This window comes from Scophthalmus maximus, chromosome 2 (genome assembly GCF_022379125.1).
Source record: "Scophthalmus maximus strain ysfricsl-2021 chromosome 2, ASM2237912v1, whole genome shotgun sequence".
Lineage (NCBI taxonomy): Eukaryota > Metazoa > Chordata > Actinopteri > Pleuronectiformes > Scophthalmidae > Scophthalmus > Scophthalmus maximus.
Genome location: NC_061516.1, coordinates 27,402,501 through 27,425,940, shown reverse-complemented (window position 1 = coordinate 27,425,940; position 23,440 = coordinate 27,402,501). Strand labels below are relative to the sequence as shown.

The 23,440-nt window shown below is 47.5% G+C and overlaps 1 protein-coding gene across 5 annotated transcripts in view; it reads left to right on the top strand.

Annotated features, from left to right (window-relative positions):
* The window catches only part of sgcd (sarcoglycan, delta (dystrophin-associated glycoprotein)), a 126,186-nt gene that overhangs the window by 101,226 nt on the left and 1,520 nt on the right, over positions 1-23,440 (top strand). For all 5 annotated transcript variants that reach the window (XM_035624362.2, XM_035624363.2, XM_035624361.2 and 2 more), the window contains 5 exons: positions 704-791; positions 1,647-1,766; positions 14,510-14,582; positions 18,469-18,592; positions 19,847-23,440. The exon at positions 19,847-23,440 is cut by the window's right edge and continues 1,520 nt beyond it. In XM_035624362.2, the coding sequence (XP_035480255.1) occupies positions 704-791; positions 1,647-1,766; positions 14,510-14,582; positions 18,469-18,592; positions 19,847-20,032 (591 nt within the window). In that variant the 3' untranslated portion in view covers positions 20,033-23,440. The remainder of the gene's footprint in view (positions 1-703; positions 792-1,646; positions 1,767-14,509; positions 14,583-18,468; positions 18,593-19,846) is intronic.

Genomic DNA, 23,440 nt, shown 5'->3' with positions numbered 1-23,440 from the left:
CTAATAAAAAATGTGCTCATTTCCATCTATGTCCACAACAGAAAACTGAACACGAGATGAAGTCAGATTCAAAATTCTTCTTTCGTTTCACTTTGTTGTTTGGAGCTGAATGTTTTCACCGGGGGGTTTTTGGTTATTTCTTTTTCATTTGCTCCACAAATCAGAAAATACTGTCAACAGCATCTAAAAAACCAAAAATGTCACCATATTTTTATGAATAAAATATTCTATAAATCATCTCAGTAGAAAAAGGCTTCGGGACGTAAACATGAATAAAAGTGGAAGGTTTGGTTCGTGTCAGAGAAGATTTCTGCCTCAAAGTAAAACAAGAAGAAAAACTAATTTCAAGAAAAACGACCTTCAACGATTTTTATGATTATTTAAATCTACAGACACGAAAAGATGAAGTGAAATAAAAAAAATGTCTATTTGACATCTTTGCTCTTTCTTGTGTGTAAAATATAAAATATCAAAGTTTCATCAGCATGTGAACGTGTGTGTCTGTGTGTGTGTGTGTGTGTGTGTGTGTGTGTGTGTGTGTGTATGTGTGTGTCTGTGTGTGTGTGTGTGTGTGTGTCTGTGTGTGTGTGTGTGTGTGTGTGTGTGTGTGTGTGTGTGCGTGTCTGTGTGTGTGTGCGTGTGTGTGTGTGTGTGTCTGTGTGTGTGTGCGTGTCTGTGTGTGTGTGTGTGTGTGTGTGTGCAGGGCCGCCCGCTGCTGCTGCAGTCGTCCAGAAACGTGTCGGTCAACATCCTGGGCAGCAACAACCAGCTGCTCACGCAGCTCGTCACCGGTGAGACGATCTGCTTCGTTCATGTTTTCATTTCTCAGAAATATCAAAAAAAGACGCTGACGACATCAACTGCAACACGACATCTTCCATTATTCAGTGAAGAGACTTATTTATTTTTATTTGTTACAAACCAGCCTCTCTGTTATGTTTCTCACATTATTGATATTTCAAACACTTTTTCCTTTTTAGGGTTTTTATTCTGAGATTAATTTTCCATTTACTGATGTTTGATGTTTTTATTTTAGGCCCGATTAAATACTGATCAACATTTGATAATTAAAACAAAAGTTAGAACGTTACGGTTGTGAGTTCTGAAAAATAAAATTAGTGTTGAAACTAACGATTATTTTCATTATCGATTCATCTGTCGATTATTTTCTCCATTAATCGATCAGTTGTTTGTTTATTAAAAACAGTGAGAAATGTCGATCCTGTTTCCCAAAACTCCAACATGATGTTTTGTTTTGTCCAAACACCAAAGATCTTCAGTTCTCTGTCAGAGGAGCAGAGAAACCAGAACTCATTCAGATGAATCAATTATGAAAAGAATCGTTAGTTGCAGCCCTGATTCCAACGCTTTCTGTAAATCATCTGCAATGTGACACCAAAGCTCAGGATCTATGTCCTCTCACTGTACATCATGTTTCATCATCATTATTTAAGCATATTTTAATCACTGTTGACTGTTATGATAGTGTTAGTTAAATATTCATTGGTCACAATGAGTGTAAATTATGACGCTTTGAGGATTGAACGACTCGGATGTATTTTAAATGTGAAGCTGTGAGGAACCGGCCAGATGTTGCTCTGCTCTCATGTCTCCTCTCTGTGTCTCTGTGTCTCTCTCCGTTTCAGGATCCAATGGATTTAAAGCGCAGGGAAAGATGTTTGAAGTCAAATCGCCCTCTGGGAAGCTGCTGTTCTCCGCCGACGAGCAGGAGGTGGTGGTGGGCGCCGAGCGGCTCCGAGTGATGGGTGAGTGACTCTGAAACTCACCTTTACACGACGGACGGCGTCTCGTTCTGTCAAACGTCCTCTGGTGTTTGTTGCTGTCACGTGAGGTTGATCGGGATTTTGGCCTCAAGTGATGAGGACGTTTTCTGTCCTGGCTCTCAGATCTCTGAGTGTGGTTGTAAGTTTGGACAAAGGGACAAACTTAGTCTCAGTACGTACTGAGACAGAGACAGAGTTTCTATGGAGACAACAGGGCTCCGAGTGTCGTCACCGCCGAAGATGATTTCCTGTGAGAGCAGAGGGGGCGTGACGCGGGACGCGGAGCTGAAATGAGTTCACCAGGTGGACGTGAGAATGAACAAGAGCATCTGCTATGATCTAAAAACTGAGATGATCAGATGGAGGACGAAGGGCTGATGGGAAATGAGACCACACGTCTTCCTGTGAAGTCAGATCTGTTTTGATTACTCATATTATTATCTTTGTCAACACGTTTATTTCCTCGACACTTTTCAGTCGCTGTCTGTTTCAGTTCCTGCTGAATAAGATCGTGAGGCTGCAGGTCAGAGAGGAACGAGCTCGTTCTGCTGCTGCCGTGTTCCCTGTGATGAGGGTTTGACTCGTTTGACTTTGGTTGTGTTTGCCAACAGCTTGCGGTTGTGTGTGTGTGTGTGTGTGTGTGTGTGTGTCAGGGAGCGTCCTCCGTCAGGTGCTTCACTCTGCTCTTGGAGGACGGCCCGTCTGAGTCTCTTAATGTCCACTCACAGTTTGGGTTCTGGCCACAGAACCGGCCACAAATCTCAGAGACTTCTGCCTCGCGACTGTGAAGTGTTTTTCTTCCTGTGGGAGGAGCCAGGAATGTTGTTCATGACTCTGTGACATGAACCAGTGGTTCCAGTTGGAACAGTTCTGTGAAGCGTCCACGCCTCAGCTAAAGAAACAATTATTAAAGTAATATGTGTTTGGACGACAGCTGTTAAAGTGCTGATGAGACCTGAGGGTCGTAATTCTGCCACATGTCGTCACCACGGCCACATCGTTTCCTTACCCGCCAATAAAATACATAATCACACCCTGCGTATGACTTTAACTGGCCCGACTGAGGTAAAAGGAAATCCACGATGCTGCGATCATCGTACTGCGTTATGGATCCTGCAGCTATTCACGGTCCAGTCGGGGGCGCCTGATGATAAACACAGTACATACAGTTCATACAGTACTCCCTCCCTCCCTCCCTCCCTCCCCCACGTGAGCTGCTCTATCAGCAGCCTTCGATGCTCACTCAGTAATCAGCTCTCCACATTACGGCCCTCGGCCTCGTTCATGTTCTGAGATCAGGGACGACTGATCACGACACGATCACAGAGAAGCAGAATCTATAGGAATCGTTAGAGTGTAAATACTTTGTGTTCTGTGGCCTGATATCAGAACCAGACATATCTCTATGTCCACAACCTCACACACAATATAGTGCGGAGAGAAAAACCTTGTTTTGATTTGAGATTTTATTTACTGATCTGAAAGATTTGATAGTGTGACTGAAATAAATCCCTAATTTCCTCAAATTTCATTCTAAATGCTGCATTGTAGAAACACTGTCTTTATTTAAATATTAAACATATTGAATGTTAAAGTCTTCTCTTCCCAACTGAAACAATGAAATATAACTGTATCCAGGACGTCCTGTCAGCTGTCAGATGTGGGACTGGTCCAGAGTCAGAGGTCCATGTGGCAGATGGACGGAACCGAGCCAAACTCACAAGTGTATGATGGAACTCTCCAAAACTGAAAAACATTAAATATTAACCAAGGACTGGAGAGACTACTACTGTATTTTTAATGTACAATGGGTTTCCATAGAGACCACTTTCTCATTCTCCATAAAAACAGACTCCTGTATTTACGTCTCATTGGTCAGAAACGGGAACTGGTCCTGATTGGACAGTTTAAATTGTGGGTGTGGCTCCTTGTCTATTCAAAGCTGAGATGACGAAAACAGGCTCGGGGGCTTTTACAGGCCCTCGGCTGCAGCGAAGTCGTGCTGGGTACCGACACCAGAGATCTCTGGGATGTTCGTTGTGCGGCTCCGTGTCGCCAAGCAACCGCTTCTGCAGAAGTTATGAAGAGGAACAGTGTAAGACAACAGAAGTTAAAATCATCCTGCCCTCTGAAGTCTGTGAAGAGAACGAGTTCTGGGGTCAGCACGTTGACCCGTGTGGGCGAGTTCACCTTCTTATACACGTTCACCTTATTATGGTCTGTGAGCGTCGGTGATGGAGTCCAGCTCCTGAGTCTGTTCTCACCGGGGTCACGTCTCAACAAAAGAAAAGAAAAGAGCGTTCTCTGTGGTTTGGAAGCAGCTCGGACCTCCAGCAGACTCTGGATCACAGGGTCGAGACCGGACCGGGGCTCGGGAGTCGGCCCGCCCTCGTCAGGAGGCCTGAGCCGCTTCACCTCGGCCGCTCTGCAGAGAGAGAGTGTTTGTGTCTGGATGCTGGTGTTGTTCTGCGTCGGCCCGGTGGACCCGTCACTCGGACGTTGTGAAGCCTCTTTGGAAATATTTGCCCCCTGGGAGAGAATTCCTTCCCTCAGAATCGCCTGTCAGGACTTTGAAGGCTCTTTTTTTGTACTGGACCGTTTTCCAAGACAGAGAAAAGAGCGAGAGAGAGAGAGAGGGTGAAATGCTGCGGAAGAACGCAGGTCGATTTAAAACCCAGTGAGTCAAACTGAGCCCGTTGAGAAAAGTTTCTCTGAATCGAAGCCCAGTCGCCTCCTGGTCCTGGTCCTGGTCCTGATCCTGGTCCTGGTCCTGGTCCTGGTCCTGGTCCTGGTCCTGGTCTTGGTCCTGGTCCTAGTCCTGGTCCTGATCCTGGTCCTGGTCCTGGTCCTGGTCCTGGTCCTGGTCCTGATCCTGGTCCTGGTCCTGGTCTTGGTCCTGGTCCTGGTCCTGGTCCGTCTGTGATCGAGGGTCCAGACTACAAACTGAAGGGAAGAAAATACTCTGAATATGTGAAATGACTGTGAGTGGGGTCTTAGGTAAAGATTTTAAACCCTAACTGTTTGGAGATCCTTGTAGGAAAAGTCAAAACTCAGGAGAGGGTCGGGAAGTGATGAGTGTTAACGTGTCCTCAACAACAATGGAAGGGTTGAACTCATGTCTGTTTTATCATTGGCTAAAGTGAAGAAGAGAATCAGTGGAAGGAGTTTGTTCACCTCTAACCTCACTGTGAATCTGACTTGTAATAACTGCCTGTGCTCGAGGTTTTCATCTTCGTTCTCTCTGAGACGTTAGAGAATGATTTGCTGTAAAACTTCTCTGATGGTTGATTTTCCTCTGTCAGTTTGAGTTTCAGTGCGACACCAAAAGAAACATGTGGTAAAAACCTGGAACAACAGTTCAGCTCCTGAGAAAATGTCAGTGTCTTTCTTCTCGTGAAAACTTCCTGGGCGACGTTTCAACAAACCTGCGCCAGCCGCAGTCGTAGATCCTCCTCCTCCTCGACAGCTTCACACTCCTCCGTCTCTTTATTCCTCCAGAGTGGACGACGTTAAGACTTAACAAGACCGTAAAAGACTCCACAGAGTTACTGCATGGAGAGGAGGAGGGACGAGGAGGGAGGAGGAGGAGGGGCTTCATGGCGAGAGGCGAGACAGACGCCGTCTGCATCTCACACTTTTATCTGGACTGAATGGAGAATGTGCTGGTGTGTGAGCGGCCATCGGATTCCTGTCAGCTGACCACGTTAAGGAGATGATGAAGAGTCCATTAAACCTCAGTGTGTGTGTGTGTCTGCTGCAGACCAATAAAGGAGCAAACTGAGCGGACACTTTGAAGACGCAGTCGTGATCTCTGTGAGTTTTGCAGATGAACCGTTCGTTAAACGTTGTTAACTTAGTTTTATTTGTGTGAAGTCGAGACGAGACTGAGTCACAGACGAGTTTGAACTTCACGTATCAGAAATATATTCTTTTATGAACCTCCGTCCTCGTCGAGCATCAAGGAGTTTCTGACTGGAGTTCTTTTATTTCTTTTCATTTGAGTAAGAAGAATTTTAATTGATCCTCCTGCAGCTGCCTCTGACCTGCTGCGACGAGACGGAGGACGACCAAATAGATTTCAGGATAATGTGCAAATCTAAATGTCCTGTTCAGAGACTATCACCACCTCCCCCCCGGCCCTGACAGACCCTCGTAACATGAACATTAGGCCTCAACATTCACCTTCATCCTCCTCTGCTTTTCTCTTCTTTCTTAACACAGAAGAGTTATTGCAAATAAATTACTACACAGACAGAGAAGGAGGGGAGGTGAGGCAGGAACAGACGGAGGAGGGAGGAGAGGAGGAGGGAGGGAAGGAGAGGAGGAGGGAGGGAGGGAGAGGGAGGGAGAGAGAGGGAGAGAGAGGAAGGAGGGAGAGAGAGGAGGAGGGAGGGAGAGAGAGGAGGAGGGAGGAGAGGAGGAGGGAGAGGAGGGAGAGAGAGGAGGAGGGAGGAGAGGAGGAGGGAGGGAGGAGGGAAGGTGAGGCAGGAACAGATGGAGGGAGGAGGAGGGAGGAGAGGAGGAGGGAGGGAAGGAGAGGAGGAGGGAGAGGGAGGCAGGGAGAGGAGGGAGGGAGGGAGAGAGGAGGTAGAGGGAGGGAGAGAGGAGGAGGGAGGGAGAGAGGAGGTAGAGGGAGGGAGAGAGGAGGAGGGAGGGAGAGAGAGGAGGAGGGAGGGAAGGAGAGGAGGAGGGAGGGAGGAGGGAAGGTGAGGCAGGTACAGACGGAGGGAGGAGGAGGGAGAGGAGGAGGGAGGGAAGGAGAGGAGAAGGGAGGGAAGAGGAGGGAGGAGAGGAGGAGGGAGAGGGAGGAGGAGGGAGAGGGAGGAGGAGGAGCGATGGAGCGACTCAGACTGAAGTGAAGGTCGAGCTGCCTGATCCACTCGGACCTGGACGTCCTCACACTCACAGATGTGATGTAGCTGGTTACTGGATGAATTGGACCTGGAGCTTCTGACCTGAGGACGGAGGTTCACTAACAAGCCAGTAAAACAACTAAGGTCATGAAACTAGGATCTCCATTGTAGAAGTCTGTCACGATCCAGATCCAGATCCAGATCCAGATCCAGTCGAGACACGTGTCACTTCCTGTTCCTCTGCTCAGGTTTCAACTGTATTTGCACTGTGGTGCAGAAACATCATCTCACGTATGAGAGAGAGATAATGCGGCTTTACAGTTCTGTCGGTTGACGTTGAGGGATTTACAGTCACAGTAACGGAGTGTGTGTGTGTGTGTGAGTGTTAGTGTGAGTGTTAGTGTGAGTGTTAGTGTGATGTGTGTGTGTGTGTGTGTGTGTGTGTGTGAGTGTGTGTATGTGTATGTGTGTGAGTGTGAGTGAGTGAGTGAGTGAGTGAGTGTGTGTGTGTGTGTGTGTGTGTGTGTGTGTGTGTGTGTGTGTGTGTGAGTGTGAGTGTGTGAGTGTGTGTGTGTGTGTGAGTGTGTGAGTGTGTGAGTGTGTGTGTGAGTGTGTGAGTGTGAGTGTGTGTGTGTGTGTGTGTGTGTGTGTGTGTGTGTGTGTGTGTGAGTGTGTGAGTGTGTGTGTGAGTGTGTGTGTGTGTGTGTGTGTGTGTGTGTGTGTGTGTGTGTGTGTGTGTGTGAGAGAGGCTCTTAATGTGGCAGGTAGTTGTGGTGTTAACGTTCCGGTGCAGTCTCCCAGAGTGAAGCTTTGGAACAGACGGGGAAATGGACACGAAGTTGCAGCTTCTTACCTGTAAATATATCAAAATAAAAAGAATCAGGACCATGATTTGGTAGAACCTACCTAGAAACATGAAATTACATGAGGTACTGCACCTGTGGGTGTCGCTGTAACACTCAGGTTCTGGCTCATGGATCAAGAATTTTTTATACTAGGTAGAAGAAACTTCTCACAAAAACATACTCGCTTGTAATTTTCCACAAATCAACATGGAATCTGATTGATGATGTTGTGAAGCAGGAGCGTCTGAAACCTCAAGGTGGCGCTGTTAGTTCTTTGTCCGGCCACATACGTGTTCATCAGGTTTATTTTCATGTCTTATATTTCATATCATATATCAATCAGTGATAAAGAGTTAAAATTAATTAAAATTCTTCCTCTTCCTTCACTTCTGACTCATAATGTCTCATAATAATGTCTCATAATTCCAGCTCATATTCATGATAAACACATTTTAATTAACGATGAAAACAATCTGCCCGCCGCCTGCGGCTGTATTTTTCTACAACATCATTTTAAATTCACTCACATTGTGTCGAATATGAAAACATTATTATCATTTTACTAATGTGTTTCATTATTAATATACAGTTTAACTGACGTGACTCATTAGTTTGATTAGAAACGTGACTTTTTATGAATTCACTGAAAACATGTTGAAACATGTTGTTTTTCTTTTATATGAACATATTGTTTGATATTATTATGGAACTTTTCGTTTTATATGCAGAAAATTTGGTTCCGACATTATCCCAAAGTTTTTTCCGGGAATTTAAATCTAAAAGAAACGGAAGAAGGTCATAAGGGAAAGGAAAGGAGAGAGGGAAAGACCGAGCAGAGACGCAGAAGGTGTTGAGGGGGGAAGTGAAGAGGAATGACTGAAGGAAAGAAAATGAGGAAAGGACGGAACCAAAATGGGGAAAAACGAGAAGCAGTGGGATAAAAGAAGGAAGGGAAGGTGAGAAGGAGACGAGGAAAGAAAGGAGAGCAGTGAAGAGTAGGGACGGAGAAAGAGGAAGGGAACAGAGGAACGAGAAGTTGGTACAGGAGAGAAAAGAGGGATGGAGGAAAAGGAAAGGATGGGAAGAAAGGCAAGGTATAGGATGAGGAGGAGAAAAGAGGCAGTGGAAGGGAAGAATAGAGGGATGAGAGGATGGGAGGGGAGAGAGGTGGGAAGACAGGATCAGAGGAGGTGTGGAGGCACGAGAGGGATTCAACAAAAGATAAAGAATAAAGAACAGAGGAATAACAAGGTGGTGAGAGAGAGAGAGAGGGAGGGAATAAGGGAGATGAGTGGAAGAGACGAGGGAGATGTAGAGAGGGAGGAAGGTAGTGTGGACGCATGAAAAGGAAGAGAAGGAAGGAAGAAAACAGGGAGGGAAGAAGGTAAAAGATAAAAGGTGAGAAAAGAAGTGACGGATGAAAAAAAGAGGACGGAAGTGAGAATATGTTCAAGGTCACATTTTGGAAACACAAGGACGAAATCGTTTCAGAGAAGGAGACGTAATATTTAGGCTGCAGGAAGTGGAACTGAAACCACGGGAGGGTTTTTATTGATCGCTCGTTCGGTTTGTACATGTTTAACAGGCAAATAGAGAGGGAGGGAGGAGGGAGGAGGGGGAGGACAGGGAGGAGGGGGAGGACAGGGAGGAGGGGGAGGACAGGGAGGTAAACGAGGGAGGAGGGGGAGGAGGGAGAGGACAGGGAGGAGGGGGAGGACAGGGAGGAGGGGGAGGACAGGGAGGTAAACGAGGGAGGAGGGGGAGGAGGGAGAGGACAGGGAGGAGGGAGAGGACAGGGAGGAGGGGGAGAACAGGGAGGAGGGGGAGGACAGGGAGGAGGGGGAGAACAGGGAGGAGGGGGAGGACAGGGAGGAGGGGGAGAACAGGGAGGTAAACGAGGGAGGAGGGGGAGGAGGGCGAGAACAGGGAGGAGGGGGAGGACAGGGAGGTAAACGAGGGAGGAGGGGGAGGAGGGAGAGGACAGGGAGGAGGGAGAGGACAGGGAGGAGGGGGAGAACAGGGAGGAGGGGGAGGACAGGGAGGAGGGGGAGGACAGGGAGGTAAACGAGGGAGGAGGGGGAGGAGGGGGAGGACAGGGAGGTAAACGAGGGAGGAGGGGGAGAACAGGGAGGTAAACGAGGGAGGAGGGGGAGGACAGGGAGGTAAACGAGGGAGGAGGGGGAGGAGGGGGAGAACAGGGAGGAGGGGGAGGACAGGGAGGTAAACGAGGGAGGAGGGGGAGGACAGGGAGGAGGGGGAGGTAAACGAGGGAGGAGGGGGAGGACAGGGAGGTAAACGAGGGAGGAGGGGGAGGAGGGGGAGAACAGGGAGGTAAACGAGGGAGGAGGGGGAGAACAGGGAGGTAAACGAGGGAGGAGGGGGAGGACAGGGAGGTAAACGAGGGAGGAGGGGGAGGACAGGGAGGAGGGGGAGGACAGGGAGGAGGGGGAGAACAGGGAGGTAAACGAGGGAGGAGGGGGAGGACAGGGAGGAGGGGGAGGACAGGGAGGAGGGGGAGGACAGGGAGGTAAACGAGGGAGGAGGGGGAGAACAGGGAGGTAAACGAGGGAGGAGAGGGAGGAGGGGGAGAACAGGGAGGTAAACGAGGGAGGAGGGCGAGGACAGGGAGGAGGGGGAGGACAGGGAGGAGGGGGAGGACAGGGAGGTAAACGAGGGAGGAGAGGGAGGAGGGGGAGAACAGGGAGGTAAACGAGGGAGGAGGGCGAGGACAGGGAGGAGGGGGAGGACAGGGAGGTAAACGAGGGAGGAGAGGGAGGACGGGGAGGACAGGGAGGTAAACGAGGGAGGAGGGCGAGGACAGGGAGGAGGGGGAGGACAGGGAGGTAAACGAAGGAGGAGGGGGAGGAGGGCGAGGACAGGGAGGAGGGGGAGGACAGGGAGGTAAACGAGGGAGGAGGGGGAGGAGGGGGAGGACAGGGAGGTAAACGAGGGAGGAGGGGGAGGAGGGGGAGGACGGGGAGGTAAACGAGGGAGGAGGGGGAGGAGGGGGAGGACAGGGAGGTAAACGAGGGAGGAGGGGGAGGAGGGGGAGGACGGGGAGGTAAACGAGGGAGGAGGTGAGCGGTGTGTAAATGCAGGTGGTCCGTATCGACCCGCTCATCGACCGAGCAGCAGATGAGGACTGATTACACTGCAGTTAAGAAGCAAATGAAAGAAAACAGAGGCGGCGTCCGACAGGTCGTCGTCGCCCCCCCCATCAAAAGGTTGATGAACGGGTGATGGACGGGTGATGAACGGGTGATAAAAGGTTGATGAATGGGTGATGAACGGCTGATGAACGGTTGATGAACGGGTGATAAAAGGTTGATGAACGGGTGATGGACGGCTGATGAACGGTTGATGAACGGGTGATGGACGGGTGATGAACGGGTGATAAAAGGTTGATGAACGGGTGATGGACGGGTGATGAACGGGTGATAAAAGGTTGATGAACGGGTGATGGACGGCTGATGAACGGTTGATGAACGGGTGATGGACGGGTGATGAACGGGTGATAAAAGGTTGATGAACGGGTGATGGACGGGTGATGAACGGGTGATAAAAGGTTGATGAACGGGTGATGGACGGCTGATGAACGGTTGATGAACGGGTGATAAAAGGTTGATGAACGGGTGATAAAAGGTTGATGAACGGGTGATAAAAGGTTGATGAACGGGTGATGGACGGGTGATGAACGGTTGATGAACGGTTGATGAACGGGTGATAAAAGGTTGATGAACGGGTGATGGACGGCTGATGAACGGTTGATGAACGGGTGATAAAAGGTTGATGAACGGGTGATAAAAGGTTGATGAACGGGTGATAAAAGGTTGATGAACGGGTGATGGACGGGTGATGAACGGGTGATAAAGGTGCGTTCAGGTCTCTGAGGTGTCGTTTCCACCTGGTCCCATAATGAAGTATCACACTTTAATGTTATGGCCCATTAACTATGAAGAACTTTGCAAAGCAAACTGAACTTTACGTTGATGTTCTTCCCTCCGGGCAGCGGCAGGTTTCACGTCCTGTCACGAACATCGACTCTCCGTTCATATTTACTTGTGTTTGTTCTGAACGTGTGTTTGTGTCTGTCGTCTTGTAGGAAGTATCGATAATTAACCTTTCACACATTAACACACATTCATCATTACATTACCTTCATCATGGGGGCAGGTACAGTAGCATGAAGGGCCCACACTGGGATGACCTGGAATCAAACCCCCGATGTACGCTGGAGCATGTGACCTGCTCCCTCAGTTCCTCCCTCTTTCTTCTCTCTGTTCCTCGTCTCCTCCCTCCTTCTTCTCTTCTCTCTGTTCCTCGTCTCCTCCCTCTTTCTTCTCTTCTCTCTGTTCCTCGTCTCCTCCCTCCTTCTTCTCTTCTCTCTGTTCCTCGTCTCCTCCCTCTTTCTTCTCTCTGTTCCTCGTCTCCTCCCTCTTTCTTCTCTTCTCTCTGTTCCTCATCTCCTCCCTCTTTCTTCTCTTCTCTCTGTTCCTCGTCTCCTCCCTCTTTCTTCTCTTCTCTCTGTTCCTCGTCTCCTCCCTCCTTCTTCTCTTCTCTCTGTTCCTCGTCTCCTCCCTCCTTCTTCTCTTCTCTCTGTTCCTCGTCTCCTCCCTCTTTCTTCTCTTCTCTCTGTTCCTCGTCTCCTCCCTCTTTCTTCTCTTCTCTCTGTTCCTCGTCTCCTCCCTCTTTCTTCTCTTCTCTCTGTTCCTCGTCTCCTCCCTCTTTCTTCTCTTCTCTCTGTTCCTCGTCTCCTCCCTCTTTCTTCTCTTCTCTCTGTTCCTCGTCTCCTCCCTCTTTCTTCTCTTCTCTCTGTTCCTCGTCTCCTCCCTCCTTCTTCTCTTCTCTCTGTTCCTCGTCTCCTCCCTCTTTCTTCTCTTCTCTCTGTTCCTCGTCTCCTCCCTCTTTCTTCTCTTCTCTCTGTTCCTCGTCTCCTCCCTCTTTCTTCTCTTCTCTCTGTTCCTCGTCTCCTCCCTCTTTCTTCTCTCTGTTCCTCGTCTCCTCCCTCTTTCTTCTCTTCTCTCTGTTCCTCGTCTCCTCCCTCCTTCTTCTCTTCTCTCTGTTCCTCGTCTCCTCCCTCCTTCTCCTCTCCTCTCTTTGATCTCTTCCTTCTCTTTCTTTACTTGCTCTAATCTGCCGTGTGCACGCTGTGTTTGGCAGCGTAAACTTTCTGCTGAGGTGGAGAATTGCCCCCCGATAATAAAAGCTGCAGCTTTTCCTCGCAGCGTTCCGAGGAGAAAGGGCAAAGCGTCTCAGTGGGGAGCACCGGCTATTTATTAGCGAGGGCTGCCGGCTACACCTCGGGTTGGCCCGAAAGACTGAAAGGAGACGAATATTATAAAGTCTGCGGCGGAGGAAATGAGGGCGATGAAATGATGGGACGAGAGAGAGGAGGATAATAGAGGGCAGAGAGAGAACGTTTAACTCCCTGCTCCTGCAGGTCTGTTCAGGATATTACATCGTCACCTCCAGGAGTTTTGCACTTTTGTTGTGATGACTGTGACTAAAGTTTTGCTGCGTTGAAGGAAAAACTCTCTGTTCCCATTTACACATGATGCAGACTTTATTTAAACTGCGCAGGAGGAAGTTGGTGATTCATGATGATGGTCCATCATTGTGAAATGACTCTAGTTTTAACATATAAACCATGTGCATACCAGCAAGTACAATGTTACCATAGTGACGGAAATACGCTGCACATTGTGCAGTAGCACGCTAACAAGCTATATATTACTCACAAAACCTTTTACCTTCTCATGTTAACATAATTATAAGACTGGACTTCAAAGTGTTTGTACATAAATGTTAGAACAAGGATGAATCCACTACAAGAGGAACGTCCTCCAACAAGGAAGTTGACATGTTATTATGATTATAATTATACAGATTGGACACAAGTCATTCTGATGTACATAAAGCCACTTATTTCCTCATTGCAACCATTTCAAATACTTAGCATTATAATGTTTTTAAGTATTGAACCAGAAGGTAAAAAGCAAAAAGCCATTAAGGAGAAGAGAAGCGTCTCCACCTGTGGTCGTCGTTAAGAGTCGGAGTTATCGCTCCCTCGTGGCCGAGTTCCCCTCTGCATGAAGATGACTGGTGGACGGGCGGAGCAGCGTAATGAAGCGCTCCCCGGAGGAGAGTCGACTGTTCAACTCCTGTTTCCTCAACGTGTCGACCTCGTCCTGACACCAGGGGGCGTCGACCTTTACATTCTGATGTTGACTGTATATTCTCAGTTTGGTGTTTTTGTCATGTGATGGATGTGGGCGGAGCCTGATAATCCGTCTGACATCATGCTCACGTTAGTTTGTTCAGGATGGAAACATGACTCAGTTGACGCAGACGAGCTCGTAGCTGCCGGAACGAGCAGCTGATATTTCTCATTTCGATCACAGAAACGTGTAAATTCAACGGCGAGTTCAGAACAAACACACAAAGCTGATTTTTTTCTACTTGTGTTTGCGCCGGTTGTGCTACGTAACCGAGGAAGGAAGCTGAAGCTATGGAGCTGACTTGGTTTGTGGCGAAGTCAAAAGGCTCAAAATCAAGTATCTTCAACACTCCGCAAAAGTGAAGCCAAAACATGTTGGTCGCCCCCTGGTGGCTGGCTGCAGTATAATAATCATTGAATATATAATATACATAATTATATAACACCATATAATCATTTTTCTAAGTTTAGATCATTTTTACATGATTCTGTGATATTTACCACGAGTGACCAAAGAGTATTGGCACTAACTTCTCTCTGTAATTTGCAGATATAATTATTGTAAGCAGTCAGAAAAAAATATGTTTTTTATTTTTGTACATCGGGTTTAATCCTCCTTCCTTTTTCCTTTTATGATAAAATAATATATTTCTAGTTTGAATTCACCATCATAAAATTCAAATGTGTTATCGATGAGGCAACTGAGCGGAGACGTATATAGATCGATGGAGACTCAGAGATCATGTCCATTGATCCGACACACACACTCACACACACACTCTCGTCTGACGGTGTGTTCTGTGGTTTCAGGGGCCGAAGGCGCCGTGTTCAGCAAATCCGTGGAGACGTCGCACGTCCGAGCAGAACCGTCCAAAGAGCTGCGGTGAGTCAGAGTCTGATTTATTCACAGAACATTACTACTGTACATGTACATTCTGCACACACATGTACATGTACACAACAATATGTTGTACTAATGTGATGGGATAGAATCCTGCAGAGAGACTAATCTTTTCCACACACACACACACACACACACACACACACACACACAGACACACACACACACACAGACACACACACACACACACACAGACAGACACACACACACACACCGACACACAGACACACACACACACAGACAGACACACACACACACACACACAGACACACACACACACACACACACTGACACACAGACACTCACAGATACACACACAAACACACACACACACACACACAGACAGACACACACACACACACACCGACACACAGACACACTCACACACACAAACACAGACACACACACACACACACACAGACAGACACACACACAGAGACAGACACACACAGACAGACACACAGACACACACACACACACCGACACACAGACACTCACAGACACACTCACACACACAAACACAGACAGACACACACACAGAGACAGACACACACACACACACACACAGACACACAGACACACACACACACACCGACACACAGACACTCACAGACACACTCACACACACACACACAGACAGACACACACACAGAGACAGACACACACACACACACACACATACCGACACACAGACACACACACACACAGACAGACACACACACACAGACAGACACACACACACACACACACAGACACACACACACACACAGACAGACACACACACACACAGCGGTCAGTTCTTTCTCAAACCGTCCTCGTCATGTTTCCGTCTGCGAGCCAACAGGACGTGTCCTCGCGTCAGACTGACGTCTCTGTGGAGTGATTCCACGACGTTCTTCATTACGTGCCGACCAGTTCAGAGCAGAGAGAAAGAATAATAATATACGTGGGAAGAGAAACCTGCGACGAGGAGAAGATCAGGAGTCGTGATGTTTCAGTTGTTTCTGTCTCGAGGTGAAATGAGACGTGGAAGTTTGATGGAATCTCACAGAAACTCTCCGTCCCTCGGTTCTTCTCTTTGTGTGTTTTTGTAGATTGAAACTGTTCCGACAGTCGAGATGTTGTTATGACGGAACTGAAAACTATCACACGATCAAACTCCTCTGACATTTCCTCTGTTTCCCTCCATGATCACATTCTTCTATTGTTTTTCTTATATAAATAGTGTCGGTGATAGTTTTTCACAGAGTCACATCGGTTCAATAAGTATCAATGTTTATCATGTGAATGTTCAGTAAAACAATAATCAAGCAGAAACATCTTTCACTTCCAGCATTTTATATTCATCTTCTTCTTTGATTTACAATAAAGAAAAAAGAGAAGCGACTTTTGGAAACAACCAAGATGGCTGCCGCTGACGAACGAGCTTTCGACTAAAAGCACCAGATATTTTCACATTTCTCCACAAAAACCACAACACTGGTTCACAGACGTCGTGGAATCATCATCACAGACGTCAGGTCATCTCCTCTCTGTCACTCAACAGACGTCACGTCATCTCCTCTCTGTCACTCAACAGACGTCACGTCATCTCCTCTCTGTCACTCAACAGACGTCACGTCATCTCCTCTCTGTCACTCAACAGACGTCACGTCATCTCCTCTCTGTCACTCAACAGACGTCACGTCATCTCCTCTCTGTCACTCAACAGACGTCACGTCATCTCCTCTCTGTCACTCAACAGACGTCACATCATCTCCTCTCTGTCACTCAACAGACGTCACGTCATCTCCTCTCTGTCACTCAACAGACGTCACGTCATCTCCTCTCTGTCACTCAACAGACGTCACGTCATCTCCTCATCTCCTCTCTGTCACTCAACAGACGTCACGTCATCTCCTCTCTGTCACTCAACAGACGTCAGGTCATCTCCTCTCTGTCACTCAACAGACGTCACGTCATCTCCTCTCTGTCACTCAACAGACGTCACGTCATCTCCTCTCTGTCACTCAACAGACGTCACGTCATCTCCTCATCTCCTCTCTGTCACTCAACAGACGTCACGTCATCTCCTCTCTGTCACTCAACAGACGTCAGGTCATCTCCTCTCTGTCACTCAACAGACGTCACGTCATCTCCTCTCTGTCACTCAACAGACGTCACGTCATCTCCTCTCTGTCACTCAACAGACGTCACGTCATCTCCTCTCTGTCACTCAACAGACGTCACGTCATCTCCTCTCTGTCACTCAACAGACGTCACATGACTCGTCTGTGTCCGTTGGTAACGCCTCTTGGAAATGGAAACTGAACCGAGAGGTTCCAGACTGATACGTATCTGAGATTTAGTCTGACTGCACCAGAGGCCTGTCTCCCTCCCTGAACCACATCACAACTAATTAATAAGGAAAAGAATAATAAGCATAAACAACAAATCATCTCTTTTCATCCTCTTCTTCTATTCTTCTTTCCCTTTCTGTCGCCTCTCATGTCACAGCCTCTCCGACCTCCGACCCCTCGCCTCTCACTGATCCCACTCCTTTAGCGAGACCACGAGTTCCCCAGCGGAACATTCCGGTCGTCAGCTGCAGCCGCTTGGGCCCAGATCAGCGTTTAACCTGTGATTGTCTGTGAGTGGAGCTCACCTCATCTCATCTCTCCACAGTTTATGTATTTATATAACAACCAGCGTGTTCATCACGCCGTCGCTGAAGGACAAAGGAGTCGCACGCAGGCGGGGGAAAAGGCAGAAAAGCCGCCGGCAGGTTTTCACAATCTGTGTCATGTCAAAAGCCTCCGATACGAAGTGAAGGAGGGTGAAACGAGGACGAGGCGGGAAAAAGTTATTAACCTTTGACCCCGGTCGTAGATATGAAGAGAGAGGAGGAGGAGGAGGAGGAAGAACACGATGTGGGGGCGAGGTCTTGGCCGCAGTAAAAATTTAAAGGTGACGACAGAGAAATAAAGATAAGGAATTAAAGAGGGGAGACGGAAATAGACGGAGGTGAAAGTATGTTAATGAATCACAACAGCTTTACTTCATTACGGTAGAGTTGTGGTGAAGTACTGAGTTTCACTGTTACATCTGGAGAATAAAGACAAAATGGAAAAAAGAACATGAGACAAAGCAGCAAAGAGGAAAATAGAAATGATTTAACGGTGAGAGAGAAATGTTCCATCTCCCTGAGGAGTCGACCTGATCGACAGTCGTCTCTGTCGTCATGGTGATCCAGGAACCTGGACAGAGTCACAGCGTTGGATTGTTGGACAAGGTCGACCTTTGACCTTGAACCATCTCAGCATTCCACTGCTGCGAATGAAGGAACGAACAAACGCACGTTATGTCACACTAAGTGTTTCTGGTGATTATCGATCGCTGCAGGTGCAGTGATGTGATGTGATGTAGACACAGTCCTGCACTTCATCACCTGAACCAGCTGCTTCACTTTCAGCCAGAAACAACAGGAAGAGAGACTCTGTTGTCCGGACGACAAACCAACTGTAAAGCTGCAGATTCAGACGACGGTTGATAAATTCCCCATCGTCAGTTTTTATAGAAATATTTAAAGTGACCTGACACTTGTAGAATAAATGATTTATAAATGATCTCGTTTGCGTCTCTGCGTCGGTGTCGACCACTTGTTCACGTTTCTCTGGACATTTTCTTGTCCCTGTTTTTAATGGACATGGTAAAACTATCACGTCTCTTTTCTTCTCGTCTACAAACATCGTGATTGGTCGACGTATTAGTGAGGTGATCGTTCAGGACAGTTTGAACTTCTCTCTTCTCTCGTTTCCTCTCTTTTCTCCATCCGTTCTGTTCCTCGCCACGAGCCATGACGATCACTAACACGACTCTTCTGTTCCAGGCTGGAGTCTCCGACGCGCTCGCTGCTGATGGAGGCTCCTAAAGGAATCCAGATCCTGGCGGAGGCCGGAGACATCCAGGCCATCTGCAGGAACGAGCTGCGGCTGGAGTCCAAAGACGGAGAGGTGCGTCCGCCAACACGTCCTCTTCTTCCTCCTGCTGTCGTTGAAACAACACAAAGACTTCATTTAATTAGTTCTTCATTCGAGTGGTGAAGCCGAATGTTTAGTTGAAATGAAAAAGACAAAGTAAAGAGCTGCGGAGAGAATTTCCTCATTAAATCGGCTCCTGTTATTTCCGACATGATAATAAAAACCTCCCGCTCTGAGATGAACTTCTCTTGTCCTGCGGCCATGTTGTCTGACGGAGCGGCTCCGTCTCCAATTCAGCGTTTCTCCGTCCAGACGTATTTGTAGCGAACAACAACCCAGACAACAGTTTCCTCCCTCAGCAGCAGTTCTGCTTCCGGCTGCTGGCGGTTTTCCCGACGCGCTGGTCGTTCACCAGGATCTGATGAGACCCATTGTTCTTCTCTTTCATTTCCTCCTCTCGTCCTCTCGTCCTCCTTTCACTCACTAATACTCTTCAAGCCTTTTACATGTAGAACAACTGATCCTCTTCCTCTCTCTATTCACCATCTTCCTCCTCATCCTCCCTGTGTCCTCTGCCCTCTGTCTGATTGGTTACGCACATCAGCTCCTCGCGCTCGGCTGCGCTGATAAAAGGATTTCCCTCCTCAAGTTGCTCCGTCGTGTCGTGTCAGATCGGTTCACATCAACGCAGCAGGATTTTAAAAGTTTCACACAAAAAGAAAAACGCTTTCATTCACTGAGATGAGCTGGACCAGAGAAGCAGGTCAGGGAGGTGGGAAGTCTTAACGTCGTCACATGGCAAGTCAAAGACCAATCACATTAGTCTTCTGAATCAGATCACGTTGACGGAGCGTCGAGGAAACAGTGAGTTTAAATCTTGACTTTGTTCTTTTGCCCTTCACACTGAAACTGAACAAAGATCCTCCACAACCACAACCTCTCACTCGCTGCAGTTCTCAGCGTCTTTACCTTCTTCTGGCTGTAGAGCTCCGCCTCCTCTGCTCGGCCGGAGAAACACCGACCAGGGACGAGGCCCAGGAGGCCGCGGGGGGCGGGGCTTCACGCAGCAGGGGTCGGCGAGAACAGTTTGATCCGATCACAGTGAAGGAGTCGATGAGTGTAGGTCTGTTTGTGTCGCGGTGACAGAACTCAGGAGTCCAGAGGAACGACTCGGGAGTCAGCTGACAGGAACGTTTGTTTGTCATGTTTGGTTTGAGCTCCAGTGTTTTGTAGTAACAGAGATAAGAACCGAGCCCCTCCCCCTCTTCTCCCCTCCCGCCCCCTCAGATCTCTCTGGACGCCCGGAGGATCCGCCTGATGCGGCTGCCGGAGGGGAAGGCCTCCACCAGCTCCTCGTCCTCCGGCACCAGGCAGACCGTCTACGAGGTCTGCGTCTGCCCCAACGGGAGGCTCTTCCTGTCCCAGGCCGGCACCGGGTCCACCTGCCAGATCAGCGCCAGCGTCTGCCTCTAGGACTGAAGCGACCCGATCAGAAGGTATCCTGAGGACAGACGGGCCGGACACACACGTCGTCTGCCGCTCGGACTGAATCACACAGACACAGACAGACGGACTGAGAGCTGATGGACAAACACTCACAGATAAACTCACTCACTCACACGGACCGATTCCTTTTAAAGAAGCAGAACCAGAACCGGTCGACAGCCGACGTTTCAGAGCTGAACATGTTTTATATCGGAGGAGCGGAGCATCATGGGACATTAGAACTGTCACACACTCGTCTCAGATCCTGGTTCTCACAGTGAACTGGAACATTTCCACTTTTCAACAGACTCACGTGAATAAAAAGGGAAAAGAAACAAAGTGGCATCAACTTTTTAATACGACACACACACACACACACACACACACACACCCTCCTTCATCACTCACTGTACCACAGACGAGATCATTCAAGGATTTTTTACTTTTCCTGTTTGATGCTGATGTCGGACAATCTCTGTTTTTATTTATTATTGGGTGAAACACTGACGATGCCCTGGTCACATCATATCACACCGTGTGTCACATCGTTTGATTTCAGATTCTGTCTCAAATTAAACTCTGACACGTAGGAAGTGAAGTGAAGCTCCTGAGGGAAGTGATATGCTTCGGTCACTTGACTTGAACATTTAGCGCTTTAATTTTATTGTGTTGTGGAATTTATGAAAGTAAAAGACTTGAGACACAGAATCAGTGATTTGATAAACACAACAATTGACTTGAAATCAGTTCATCCATTTCTTACGGTATTAATTGACATGACTCCTCCCCCTCTATCCCATGATGCCATGAGAAGCCATTTAACTTCATCGAATAGATAAAGAATAAACGTAACGTTCGGTTCTCGTGATATGACTCAAAGCACTGATTTGATTTGATGTCACGACTTTTCCTGCGTGAATTCATTTTCCTTCTGACGGATCAGCGTGTCCATGACAGACCTCAAGGATCCAGTCTCCCCCAGAAAGAAAACTGGAGTGACGTCATCGACCCCCTCCCCACTTGTTTCTTGCACTGGGACATTTTTCAAACAGAAACGAACCGCGAGCCGCTCGGTGAAGAGGGGAACTGTGCCTGTGCCTTACGATGAAGCACATCACAGACTTTTCTTTGGCGTCAGCGAGTTAACGCGACCTCCGGTTTCAGTTCAGTCTCATCGTCCGTCTGAGCGAATGCAAAGAACCTTCGTCCTCGTCGACTCATCGTCCTCTTCTTCATTAACTCTGACGCCACTCCTTCTTTTCACACATGTCCTGTGGGACATGTTTGTGTTGCTGTGTGAGCCTGTGGAGGTTTACAGGCGCCGACGTGTCAGAGTCACTGGGTCAAAAACTTCTGACGTTTCACACTCAAACATGACGAAGGCTGAGGTTCAGTTCATAATTCATATTCTTCTTTATGATTCGTCATGAAAAAGTTGCAACAAGAACGAACCCTGACGTGATTTCAAGTTAATGAGGTGAGAGTTCATGGTTACCACTGGAGGGCGCCGTTCAAATGGTGAACACCAGCGTCTGAAGGCAGCATCAGTTTCCGTGGTACTTGCGACTGCTAGCGTCAAACTGTCAACTCGCTTCACGTCCAGTGTCTTTTAATCTCCAGGCTGAAATAAATGTTCACTGATGTTTCAGAGTAATAAAAAAAAATCACTTATCAAACAGCATGTTAGCTCGCAGGGGGTTGAATGCTAACGTTAGCTGTCGTCTGAGAGTTGCTAATAAGTTTCAGATATGTTGTAAACCGTCGTGAGAATTTGGTGAATTAGCTTGAGAATGTGTCAAAATGAAAAGTCCAGACACTTTTAGTCTTCGACAGACGGAAACAGCTCCGACGTTTTTGACCAAGTGACTCGTGATGTGAACCATTAACACACGTTATTTAAATCTTCTGCTGTTCATGTCACTTCCTGTTTTCCAGAGTCCGGCGCTCTGACCTACTTCCTGTCTCTCAGCTTCTCTGTATATTAAAGGACTTTCAGAAATATCTCACAACAGATTGAAACTGATCTGATGCTTTTTGTTTTTGAATACGTGTACACAGGAGAAATAAATCTTTTGATACGCTTGTATATGTAAATATTGTTCACGTGACGGCGTCAGAATGGAAACTCGGCTCTTTTGCTGAAAGGAAAATCTTTTTTTATGATCAGTTTGTGTTTTCGTACAAAAAGGAAGAAGACTGAGTCTGAGAAGCGATGTCACAGTTTGTTTTCACGCCTGCGACGCTTCCCACCAACACAAACCTGCTCACTTCCTGTTCCGTCGTCGTCATGGTGATGTTGTTGTTTGGGCCGAGGTCTTTGCATTCGCTCCTCGTCGTCGCGTTGTGAAAAATACTACGAGTGAGCTTCTTCTTTTTGTTCTTCAGCTCCGCGGAGCAAAGTGTGGAGTGATTCTCACAGATGTAAGAAGAAGAAAAAAGCCACGGAGGAAACGATGCACAGCGTCTAAAAATGTTTCATTTAGAAAAATATAGATACAAAAATCCATAAACCTCATCGCAGACAGTTTGTCAATTGGAGTAAAATATTTCCAGAAAGTAACAGATTACTTTGACAGGAACATTTCATTGGTTCAATGCGTCTGTGCTTATTTTAAAGAGAATAATCTGCAGATTCATATTTCTATGAAGACGTCTGGCGACGACTCAGTGGATCAATCACATCGATCGTGTTCGATTCTTCTGTTCTTCTTTTATGTTTTGTGTTTTTTTCCATCCGTCCTGAAAACTCGTCACTTTTCTTCCTCCTTCAGTCTGAAGCTGCCGAGTCGTTTTCAAAGATGCCAAAATAAAAAGGTTCAACGTTGTTGAAATGGACTGAAGTAAGTTATTGGATCGTCGCTGACGAGAAGAAGAAACAGGATTCTTTTTATTTTTTTTTCAGCAGGGTTCTTGAAACCTCTTGTCTTTGTTCCACACAGACACGAATGACGTCCTCATGAACTACATTTAACCAATTGATTATTTCTACATGAGAGTAACGATCATGATCAACACACCGACGCATCACATTTATCACCGATAATTTACATCATACTTCTATACTGTAAAGTGGACGTGTTTATTCGTTATATTATAATATATCAATATATTGGTTGGTTACACAGATCAACAGGTGGTCAGTGCATGAGTGCTTATCTCTCAGAATGATGTCGTCATCAAACAGACAGAATGTCGTAGAGACGCTCCGTCTCAGGACATTTAGGACAAAGGGACAAACTTTCATCCACACTCAGAGTCTGACAGATCTTCAACTGACACTTTCTCTCTGCAGTGACGTTTTCAGACAGTGGGAGAAAAAATAATATGACTTGAATTACCTGAAAGAAACAGAAAGAGAATTCATCTGCGTCACTCCACTAAATTCTTTCTAACAGA